The 12417-nt window shown below is 36.8% G+C and overlaps 1 protein-coding gene across 1 annotated transcript in view; it reads right to left on the reverse strand.

Moving 5' to 3' along the window:
- The window catches only part of LOC135218535 (large ribosomal subunit protein uL22m-like), a gene marked incomplete at its 5' end in the record, with an annotated part of 70207 nt that overhangs the window by 20212 nt on the left and 37578 nt on the right, over positions 1-12417 (reverse strand). Inside the window, 1 exon segment of the mRNA XM_064254905.1 lies at positions 7641-7763. Within this exon segment, the coding sequence (XP_064110975.1) occupies positions 7641-7763 (123 nt within the window).

Genomic DNA, 12417 nt, shown 5'->3' on the forward strand with positions numbered 1-12417 from the left:
AGGAGAGGGACTAAGGGAATGATATTCCTTCCTCTTCAAAGCTTTAATAGAAGCTTCCTTCTTGGAAGGCGCCAACAGCCTAGGCTTCTCTCTATAAAAGGATGACGCCTCCCGCTTGGATGACGCTTCTCGTCCTTCTTACGAGGAGGATCCCTCGCTAACACTCCCACCAAAGAGGCTAGCTGTTCCTGCACCGCCACGAGAATCTTTCTGGAAGTTTCTCCCACGTCATCTTCAATCGGGGGAGAAGTAGCAGGAAAGCGTTCTGCTACGTCCACATAGGGTGAAGCTGACGCCACCTTCGTCTTTTTAATAGACGAGGGAGCTTCATCTGAGAAGCGCTCCGGGCTCGAATCCAATTCAGGTTCTCTCAAATGCCGTTTCAGAGGCCTAGAGAGATCCGAATCCTTCCACCCTCGTTTAGGTGAGGGAGAGGGAGAGGATGAGAAACACTCTCGCAGGACGCTTTTTCTAAAGCGTCCCTGAGCAGCCTGCATCGAAACAGAGCCTGCTGAAGGGACGTCTGACCGTTGGGGATTCCCCACGACCTCCTTAAGGCTTTCGACTTTCCTTCTCCTCTGGGCATGGGAGCTTGGAAGAGGTCTAGGCCTGGGAGCGTCGCAGGGACGATCAAACGCCCCCTCCACAACAGTTCACTTTCACTAGCCTTACCTTGTAAGTCCGCCATTTTGGACTTCATCTGATGAATCGTAGCCTTCAGATCGGTGATTTCCGAGGCCGATTCAGAAAGTAAAGCTTGTGAATTTGACATATAGGGAGAATCCAACTCATCAGGATTAGAAATAGGATCAATAAAAGGCTCAATAGGCCTTGTACTCACACCTTTCAAACGTCTAACCCTATCCCTCTCTAACTTCTTCAAATAAGAAGTTAAAGTCTTCCATTCTTCTGCATTTAATCCCTCACATTCATGACAGGTATTAGTAGAAGAACACTGAAACCCCCTACATTTACCGAAAACAGTGTGAGGATCAACCGAAGCCTTCGGTATCCTCACCCTGCAGCCTACATTCACACACATTCTCACACTCACATTTGAATCAGACATACTGAGAAAATTCCAAAAAGCAAGTCCAAAATCAGTCCACAGTAGCGAATGCCAAAAACACGATCCAGATACGTCACCAAAAAGCCGAGAAACGATGATCAAAGGATGAAATAAGAATCTAAGTCAGGAGGTAATAACAACAATGTTGATACCACCGGCGACAGAGAAAATATGATAGAAAACGGGAATGGTTCCTAGTCCTGCCGCCCAAGGCAGGCCGGTAGATCACCTGACCTACCTGTAGCGAGTGGCGCGAAATTTGAATTTCTGTCGGGGACGACGGAGTCTTAGCTATGTATATATCTGACAGGTAAGTTGATTGTATGAAAATAGGAGTTTTTAAGCATTTTTATAGGGGTTCCAACTATTCGCAGGTTCTAACTATTCACGGGGGTGTCTGGTACGCATCCCCCGCGAATACGGGGGGACAACTGTAAGGATAAGTACAGTACAGTACTGAAATAAGACAGAGAGAGAGAGAGAGAGAGAGAGAGAGAGATTATACAATGTCACAGAAAAATTGTTATAGTACCGAAGCCTGGATGTTTTGAGTTGCCTACATATGAAATTCAGATTTTAAATATTATTATGGTGATCAGATCAATACAGCAAAGACCAAAGGTTTGTTCCGCATATGACAACCAAGAACTTACAGTAGGAAATCATTTCTTTTTTATTATAAATGGTTTTGTACATGATTACGAAAATACTAACGACATAACAAACCTAGTACAGGCAGTCCCCGGTTATATATAGGCAGGGGTTACGTTCCCGAGGGGATGTCGATAAGTGGAAACCGCCATTAACCGAAACCTGGAGATCTATGGCGCCATAAAGGCGCCTCTGTTAGGTATGTTATGGCACCATAAAACCTTATGGCGCCAATAACTGAAACTCAGCCTGTTATGGTGCCATAAATCTCTGATTTTATGGCGCTAGACGAGCACCATAAAATTGGATCACCGATAAACGGGGACTGCCTGTATTCTGTCTGGGGATACGTGTCCCATCCTTCTAAACTACCCAAATATTTTAGTTATGCCCTCGAAAGTAGTACCATCCTAAAATCATCTTACAACACAAGACAATATCAATATACATACATTATATTTACCCCCAGTGCATTACATTATCTGCAAAACAATGCATAAAGTTACGTAGGCCAAAGAAAATGTGTGTCTGAATGATAGGGGATACTTAACCCTCTTACGCCGAAAGAGTATAATAAAAATCGTCTCCCGTATGCCGAGGCAGTCTCGGAGTGAGCGCCGAAGCGGAAAAAATATTTTTTTCAAAAAATCACAGAGCGCTTAGTTTTCAAGATTAAGATTTCATTTTTGGCTCCTTTTTTTGTCATTGCCTGAAGTTTAGTATACAACTATCAGAATTGAAAAAAAATATCATTATCATATATAAATATGCAATATATGCTAGCAAAAAAAAAAAGATTTCATATATAATTGTATTCAAATTGCACTGTGAGCAAAAAGGTTAAAGCTAACGAGTTATTTTTTTTTTTTTGTATTGTACACTAAATTGTGAATCATTTTTTTGGTAATAATAACAAAAAAAAAACACATTGTAAAACAATCAAAGCAACACAGAGAAAATATTATCACAAAATGATGCATAAATTCGTACCGCGTGGACGTAAAAAAATGTTTTTTTCAAAAATTCACCATAAATCTAAATATTATTCTAGAGACTAACAATTTTTTTCAAAATGAAGAAATGATTGAATATTACTATACTGTAAGAGTTTTAGCTTACAATTGCAGTTTTCGACCATTTCGGACGAGTTAAATTTGACCGAATGTCGAATTTTTTCTATATATTTTTTTCATATACAAATATTTCGAAAATGAGAAAAGCTACAACCTTCAATTATATTTTGTTGTATTCTACATGAAATTGCGCACATTTTCATACATAAAACTCTATGAAACGCCTAATATGAAACGGAGCAAATACTATAACGATAATGCGACGTACGCATTTCGGAGATTGCGGCGGAGAATCAGCGCGCAGAGGGAAGGAAAGTTTTTTTTTTTAAATTCACCATAAATCTAAATATTGTGCTAGGGACTTCAAATTTGTTTCAAAATGAAGATAAATGACTGAATATTAGTAGACTGTAAGAGTTTTAGCTTACAATTGCGTTTTTCTACTATTTCGGTAGAATCAAAGTTGACCAAACGTGGTTTTTTTTCTATTTATCGTGATTCATATGCAAATATTTCGAAAATGAGAAAAGCTACAACCTTCAATTATTTATTGTTGTATTCTACATGGAATTGCACACATTTTCATATATAAAACTTTATGTAACGGCTAATTTAAAATGGTGTAAACATTACGACAATCGGACAAAAAAATTTCTGATTTTTTTCGGAAGTTACCGAGCGGACGTAAGGAAAATGTTTTTTTTTTCATAAATTCACCATAAATCAAAATATTGTGCTAGAGACATCCAATTTGTTGCAAAATGAAGGTAAATGATTGAATATTACTAGAATATAAGAGTTTTAGCTTAAAATTGCGTTTTTCGACCATTTCGGTAGAGTCAAAGTTGACCGAAGGTTGAAATTTTGGCACTTATTGTTATTTATATGAAAATATTTCAAAACTGATAAAAGCTACAATCATGAGTATTTTTTTAGTTGTATTCTACATGAAATTACGCACATTTTCGTATATAATACTCCATGTACCGGCTAATTTAAAATGGTGCAAAAATTAGGTCAAAGTGACGAAATAATTTCCGAGATGTGTCACTTGATATTTTTTAATGCGATAACAAAGAAATTTGCGCTTGCGCGCCTGCGTAACGATTGTAAACAAAACAACGCCTTGATCCGTGAGCTCCCAGCATCCCCCAAGGCGCGTGATTCAAAAGTTTTCGGTTGGTAGGCCTATAAGTATTTTTCCGCGAATTTTTTAAAAAACTTTTTTTAGGTCGACGTTTAATACGTCCAATCGGCACCTGGGAGACAATTTATGTCGACGTTTAATATGTCCAATCGGCGTAAGAGGGCTAAAGAGTAACAGTTGTAAGCTGGTACTTAATTTTCCACCATGAATTTGAAATGATATTAGGGTGTTAAGGGATGATAGTTTGAGATATATTTTAATTTGAACTGTCAAGTTTAGTGATGAACTGTTAAAACAGACACTTATAAGCATTTTATGGGTGTATACAGGCTACTTAAGAGTAACAGTAGTAGGAGAGTACAATGTACGGTTACTTTGGGTGGTTTGGGATATATTTTTGTTGGAAATTACATTAAAATGTTTTAGTATGATAATATAAGGTATATTTTTGTATGAACAAATTAAGCAGTGAAATGTTAAAATAGGCAGTTATAAGCATTCTAGTTTAAGCGGTACGTCCAAGGTATTTGGCAGTTATAAGCAAGTTATAAGCATTTCTAGTAGGGATTTTCGCATTTCTGCGGTAGGTTCTGGAACCTATTCCCACGTAAAAATGGGGGAGAACTGTACTCTTAATTTTTGTATTAATCCATTTAATACAATTCTAATATACATTTTAACGCTCTTACGCCGATTGGACGTATTATACGTCAAGATAAATTGTCTGTCGGGTGCCGATTGGACGTATCGTACGTCGACATAAAAAGTTTTTTTTTTAAATTCGCGGAAAAATACTTATAGGCCTACCAGGCAAAAACTTTTGAATCACGCACCTTGGGGGATGCTGGGAGCTCACGGATCAAGGCGTTGTTTTGTTTACAATCGTTACGCAGGCGCGCTAGTGCGAATTTCTTTCTTATCGCAGTAAAAAGTATCAGTGACACATCTCAGAAATTATTTCGTCACTTTGACATAATTTTTGCACCATTTTAAATTACCCAATACATGGAGTATTATATATGAAAATGTGTGCAATTTCATGTAAAATAAAAATAAAAAATACTCATGATTGTAGCTTTTAACAGTTTTAAAATATTTTCATATAAATAACGATAAGTGCCAAAATTTCAACCTTCGTTCAACTTTGACTACCGAAATGGTCGAAAAACGCAATTGTAAGCTAAAACTCTTATATTCTAGTAATATTCAATCATTTACCTTCATTTTGCAACAAATTGGATGTCTCTAGCACAATATTTTGATTTATGGTGAATTTATGAAAAAACTTTTTCCTTACGTCCGCGCGGTAACTCTTCCGATAAATGTTTTCGTGCGATTGTCGTAATGTTTGCACCATTTTAAATTAGCAGTTACATAAAGTTTTATATATGGAAAAGTGCGCAATTTCATGCAAATAGAACTAAAAACAACCCATGGTTGTAACTTTTATCAGTTTTGAAATATTTTCATATAAATAACGATAAGTGCCAAAATTTCAACCTTCGGTCAACTTTGACTCTACCGAAATGGTCGAAAAACGCAATTGTAAGCTAAAACTCTTATATTCTAGTAATATTCAATCATTTACCTTCATTTTGCAACAAATTGGAAGTCTCCAGCACAATATTTCAATTTATGGTGAATTTATGAAAAAAAAAAAAAATTTTTCTTACGTCCACTCGGTAACTCTTCCGAAAAAAATCAGAAATTTTTCGTCCGATTGTCGTAATGCTTGCACCATTTTAAATTAGCCGTTACATAAAGTTTTATATATGAAAATATGCGCAATTTTACGTAAAATACAATTTAAAATGATTGAAGGTTGTAGCTGTTCTCATTTTCGAAATATTTGCATATAAATCACGATAAATAGAAAAAAAACCACGTTCAGTCAACTTTGACTCTACTGAAATAGTCGAAAAACGCAATTGTAAGCTAAAACTCTTACAGTCTACTAATGTTCAGTCATTTATCTTCATTTTGAAACAAATTCTAAGTCTCTAGCACAATATTTAGATTTATGGTGAATTAAAAAAAAAACTTTCCTCCCCTCCGCGCGCGGATTCTCTGCCGCAAATCTCCGAAATGCGTACGTCTCATTCTCGTAATATTCGCTCCGTTTCATATTAGGCGTTTCATAGAGTTTTATATATGAAAATGTGTGCAATTTTATGTAAAATACAACAAAAAATAATTGAAGGTTGTAGCTTTTCTCATTTTTGAAATATTTGCATATAAAAAAAAATATATAAAAGAAATTCGACATTCAGTCAACTTTAACTCGTCCAAAATGGTCAAAAACTGCCATTGTAAGCTAAAACTCTTACAGTATAGTAATATTCAATAATTTTTCTTTATTTTGAAACTAATTGGAAGTCACTAGAACAATATTTAGATTTATGGTGAATTTTTAAAAAAAACATTTTTTACGTCCACGCGTTACGAATTCATGCATCATTTTGTGATGATATTTTCTCTGTGTTGCTTTGATAGTTTTACAATGTGTTATATACCAAAATGATTGCAATTTAGAGTACAATACAACGAAAAAAAAAGAACTTATTAGCTTTAACCGTTTTGCTCACAGCCCGATTTGAATACAATTATATATGAAATTTTGTTTTTGCGCTATCATATATCGCATTATTTATATATGATAATGATATTTTTTTTTTCATTTCTGATGGTTGCATACTAAACTCCAGGCAATGACAAAAAAAGGAGCCAAAAATGAACTCGTAATCTTGAAAACTAAGCGCTCTGTGATTTTTTGAAAAAAATATTTTTTCCGCTTCCACGCTCACTCCGAGACCCCCCCCCCCCCCCCCGCCATATGGGAGACAATTTTTATTATACCCCTTCGGCGTAAGAGGGTTAACATATTTCAAATATATTCATGTCTTACAGCACATTCTGCCATCCTTCATAAAATTAACTACCATCACTTATAATGTTTTCTACTTTAATTTTTTCTCTAAATATTTTGTAGTTGCTATAAAGCTCCATTAAAGAAATGTTTATCTGCAAATCCAGTTACCTTTGTGATTATTTTGCTATGTCAATTAGTGTTTCACATCATCACTCCATATTGGATTGGATTGAAATATAAAATTAAGTCGGAAGGCCAAGCACTGGGACCTATGTGGTTATTCAGCACTGGAAATAATTTTAAGAATGAAAATTACGATTAAAAATAAATGTACATGATCATACACAAACATAACAACATACATTAACCCCTTTATTATCATCTATACTTGCCATCCTATACTGACATTTACTATTTTCCATAGTTTATTGGGTGAAGATCATACCACACTTGACAACAAAATCAAGAGTGCAGCCACACAATGTTTAAGTTTCAGGTTCTTGTAATCACATTGTTCAATCATGAATAAAGTCTTTGCTACTCTTTCACAACTACAGACTAGGAACATCCTAGTCAAGTTAGGCCTGATGACATAGTGATTGGCTATAGCAATGTGCTAGCTTACTCTTTGCACTTGCATGTTATTTCAAAACAGCTCTTCTTTACAATTTGGTTATATTATCCAAAGTCCTAATTAGTATCAGCACAGCTATCTTGAAAACTATGGTATATAATTCAATGTGAATTCACTAACAACTGATGCAGTCTCTCCCCTAGTTTTCTTTTAATTCTAAGAAAAACTGTTAATGCACGAAAAACACTGCTACTTACTGCATGTCTCTCTTTTTCACCGAAGGGTGTTGGTGGATATACAACATCATTATTTTTTAAAAACTTGCGTGGTCCCTGTGGTATCCCTACAGCACAGCAGGCTGATGTGTGAAGATTACTCACCTGTGAATGTACAAATTTTTGGTCAATATATATGTAAACTGCTCTGGAAAGATGATTAACAACTACTATATTACATATATACTATAAGGAACAATGAATGGGTTGAAGCAAGAGGTGATGGAATACATGAATAATGGTGGTGTTTATGAAAATTTGGGATGTGTCAAAAACTCATCAGTGGATGAACTGTGAACACTGACAACGTTAGACCATTCAAGTCAAAGTGATGAGAACAGATGTGCGCAAGTTGACTCGACAACATGATTATGTACTGCCAGCAACATGACTGATAGGGCTGGGTATCCATGATCTTTACATCACAAAGAACCCTCTAGAACAATTGAGTGTATCCGTATGTATGTCCATCAAGGCCCAAGCGAGCAGAATATATTGATGTATCAGGTGAAAGGTGATTCATTCACCCGGCAACAATTAAGTGACAATCAGTGAGACTAGAGGGTGGAGAGATGGCACATGAAGGTCCAGTAAAGAGGTGAGACAGTATACGTATTCAGTTATAAGACATTGATTATTATTGCAGTAAAAAATTTCCATATACTGCTTGGAAGAACTGGAAGACAAGTTCTACATTTGGTTTTTTTCTATAACTTTTATGCATTTCCACGTATCTAGTATTTTTCCTCATTTGGGCTGTTATTAATAGTGCAATTTCCTCCCATGTACTGTAGTATTGTGTTCATTTAAGTATTAAATTTGCTGTGTATTTCTATTTTTATTTCCATCTGTGCTGTGAGTTTTTATAATATGTTCTGAAAGACATGATTTTTTGTTTTCCTTCAGATGGACCATAAAAATCCATGATGAGGGAATTCTTAACAATAATCCATTGCTTCCGTCATGTCAGACTGTGACATTCCATATCTTAGTTGACGGGAGGAATACGACATTTTGGGAATAAGATGTACAACATTTCATAGGATGGCTAATATGAGTATGTAATACGTCTCATTTGGGATGTGGTGTATGGCATTTATTTTTGGGATACGGTGTATGGCATTTATTTATGGAGATGATCTTATTTAGGAGGACATGTTAAGTTACCAGTGATTTATTTGCCAGAAGTGAGGACACTTCATGTCTTGACTTCTTCATCTCATTTTCTTTTTTTTTATCATGTTAAGTTTTGAGAAAAAAGGTTGTATTTTTTTATAGTTCTGAGTTTGGTTTTACCCTTAGTTTTTGATGATATAACTAATGATAGCAGAGTTGCCAGTTGATGATTTTCCCTAAGGTAGGTGTCATATTTGTCTATTTCTTTGTAGGGTTGACATTATTTCTTTTAAAAGACAAGGCTCATGGGGGCATTGTAACATAGTATATGTATAATTGAGAATTTTGATAATTTTTAGTCCTCTCCTTTCATTGCTAAATTTTGTAATACACAATAAAGAACTTCCCCGAAATCTTCTTAAGAACTAATGACAAAAAAAAACCCTGAATTATTTTTTGTTCATATTGACACTGGAAGTAGGCACAAAGGGAGATGCTATATGCAGCTAACCTACTGTTAACAGCCTAATCAAAGAGAGAGGTTTTAGAGGTTGACACAGGTAAAAACCAAATATATAGTAGCTGAAACATATGAAAAAGAAAACTTCAAACTTAACTATTCACGGGTTCTAGCTATTTGCGGGGAGGTTTGGTACCCCTCACCCACCAATACAGGGGGGGACTGTAGTTGAAGCTGTGAATCCTGAACCACGAATATGCGGGGATCAACTGTATTTATAAACTTCAGAATCTTGGAGTGGGTGGATATATTTTACGTTACTTTGAGAGTTCTTTACAGTAAGTAGCAACAAGTTGCTTTTAATGGGATCTTAGCAAACCAAAGCCTATTGTGTCTTAAGTTCCACAAATAGTGTTCTTGGTCTACTGTTATTTTTAGTGTATATATGTGATCTGGTTGTTGGCCTGGAAAGTAAGATTGTTCTCTACTTATGAGAAATAAAGCTCCCCTCAGTCTCAATCATGACATAGAGCAGATTAGTATATGGTGTAGTCGGTGGGGTAAGAACCTGAACTCCAATAAAGGGATTTTGACGTAAGGAAAAATCTATTTCTGGGCGATTGGCTCGTGTCGCCAGCGAAATATCCTTTAATCTATTATTTCTAGGGTAAATGTACTAACACATACCAGAGAATAAATAAATAAAGAAAAAGGTCAGTACAACTGACTCGCTCACCCTCCAAGAGGGTGTCGGTATGAACACTATGGCGAGTGAGACCACTACCACGAGCCGAATGCCAATAGAAATCTCCCACTACAAAATCCCCACAAGAGGAGAGCCGACCCACAGAGTGGGCAGCAACTACTACTACTCCATCCCATGCTGCCGACTGCTGCGCCTCTGGTGGCCATCCTGAAGTTAGCAGACAATCTTGGGCGATGGGATGGGTAGGGCGGGATTTCGCTGGCGACACGAGCCAATCGCCCAGAAATAGATTTTTCCTTACGTCAAAATCCCTTTTCTGGGCTCAGCTCGTGTCGCTGCGCGAAATCGTACCAGAGAAATAGCACAAGATTGTAAACAAAATTCAACAAAACAAAAAAGAGGTCTCAAATAAAAGATAAAATAAAATAAAAGAATATAATTGCTAATAAAGATACATATACACAATGATACAAAATAGAAATATTGCTTAAATTAAACTTAATTCTAATAATATTTCTTAAATTAAGGTAATTTACATATATACAGGGGTAATATGGCATATATGTATAGAAATGGTATCTGTGTAATGATATGTATCAAAAATCCAGAGCAATTAAAATAATAAGTTGAACAAAACAAACTCAACAATAATAATATATAAAGGAATGTATATAACTTAATATACAAAACCCGTAACCATTACAAATAAGATGTATCCCCTAGCATAAAAATAAGGGGATGACATCCAAGAGATCAATATACACAATCGATTGTGAGTGCCCCTAGCAAAAAAATAAGGGACACCCACCACATCATCATAAAAGCAGCTAAGACACAAGGTAACCGTAGATGAACAAGGCAGGAATAGACGAACTGCTGGGTGAGACAGGTAGAAAGGAGGACTGGATCTTCTACTAAAGGATTAGGCAGAGTCGGGGAAACTATATTACCCGCTGCTACTGCTGAAAATTTCAGAGCTTCCAAGGACTTTAAGTAATGACGTTTAAATACTGTCGGCGATTTCCATCCAGTATATTTTTTCAACTCATCGAAGTTCATATGTTGGAAATAGTTAATTGAGGCTACTGCCCTGCATCATGTGCTTTTGGAAAAGAGTCAGGATTGGCTTGTTTAATGAAGTACAGGATTTGCTGCCTGATGCCTTTAATAGATAAAGTACCACCTTTTTCTCTCTTAAAGAGAGGACCCGATGAGGATGAGGAGGTCCTAGACAGAAAGGCTTGTAAGGTCGAAACTGGGCAAAGAGATACATCTTGTGGAAGGGGTAGTACCTTCCATGGTTCCCACCTCATCAAAGGATCTTCATTCTTAGCTATAAAACTACGTTCCGGAGAAAGTAGCACTTCCCCTGTGGGAAGGAACTGAATATGATCCGGATCTCTGGATAAAGCCGACAGTTCTGAAATTCTAGCTCCTGAGGCCAAGCTTAATAAAAATAGAGTTTTTCTTAAGAGCATTATAAACGAACATGTGTCATTATCAGTTTCTGAAGCCAGCTTTAGAACATCGTTTAAGAACCATGATACTGACGTAGGCCTTACAGAAGTTCCTTAAGTCTAGCACACGCCTTGGGAAATAGACGAGAAGTAGGAATCTGTCAAGTCTATGTTGAAACCAAATTGAAAAATCTTTTTCAAGGCTGACTTGTTTGTCGTAATCGTGCTAGCTGCTAAGCCTTTTTCAAATAAAGATCTGAAAAAGGATATAGCTGAATTGATTGTCATGATTCTAATATCTGATTCTCTCAGGAAGGTTGCTAACTTTTTGACAGCAGCATCATACTGTCTCAAAGTTGAATTTCTTTTATCGGATTCCAAGAAAAGAATATTTTGAGGGTCAATATTCGCATTCCTTTTCGCTGCAAACTTCATGAAATCCATAAAGTTAGGGTTTTGAGAATCCCTGAGGAAGCGAACACAGTCTTCGTTTGTACTGACTGGGAGAGCCTGGGACTGGGAATCCGAAGAGGGCGAAGACCCAGTTCCAGAATTAGAGGGTACCAATTGCTCTTCGGCCAGTCTGGGGCTACTAGAGCCACTTGACCCTTGAATGTCCTGAGTTTGTTCAGTACCTTCATGAGAAGATTCACTGGAGGAAAGACATAAATCTTCTCCCAGTTGTTCCAGTCTAGAGCCAGGGCGTCCATGGCATAGGCCAGAGGGTCCAGGTTGGGGGCCACATAACATGGGAGTTTGTGGTTCGCTTGAGATGCGAAGAGATCCACTTGTAGGCCTGGAACTCTCTGAAGAATCCATTGGAACGAACTGTTGTCCAGTGACCATTCCGACTCTAGAGGTACTGATCGGGATAGAGCATCTGCTATGACGTTTCTCACTCCAGCTATATGGGTGGAGGAGAGATGCCAACTGAACTTGTCCGCCAGGGAGAAGATGGCTACCATGACATGATTTAGATGACGTGATTTGGAGCCTCCTCTGTTTATACAATGTACTACC

The sequence above is a fragment of the Macrobrachium nipponense genome, chromosome 9 (genome assembly GCF_015104395.2).
Source record: "Macrobrachium nipponense isolate FS-2020 chromosome 9, ASM1510439v2, whole genome shotgun sequence".
Classification (NCBI taxonomy): Eukaryota; Metazoa; Arthropoda; class Malacostraca; order Decapoda; family Palaemonidae; genus Macrobrachium; species Macrobrachium nipponense.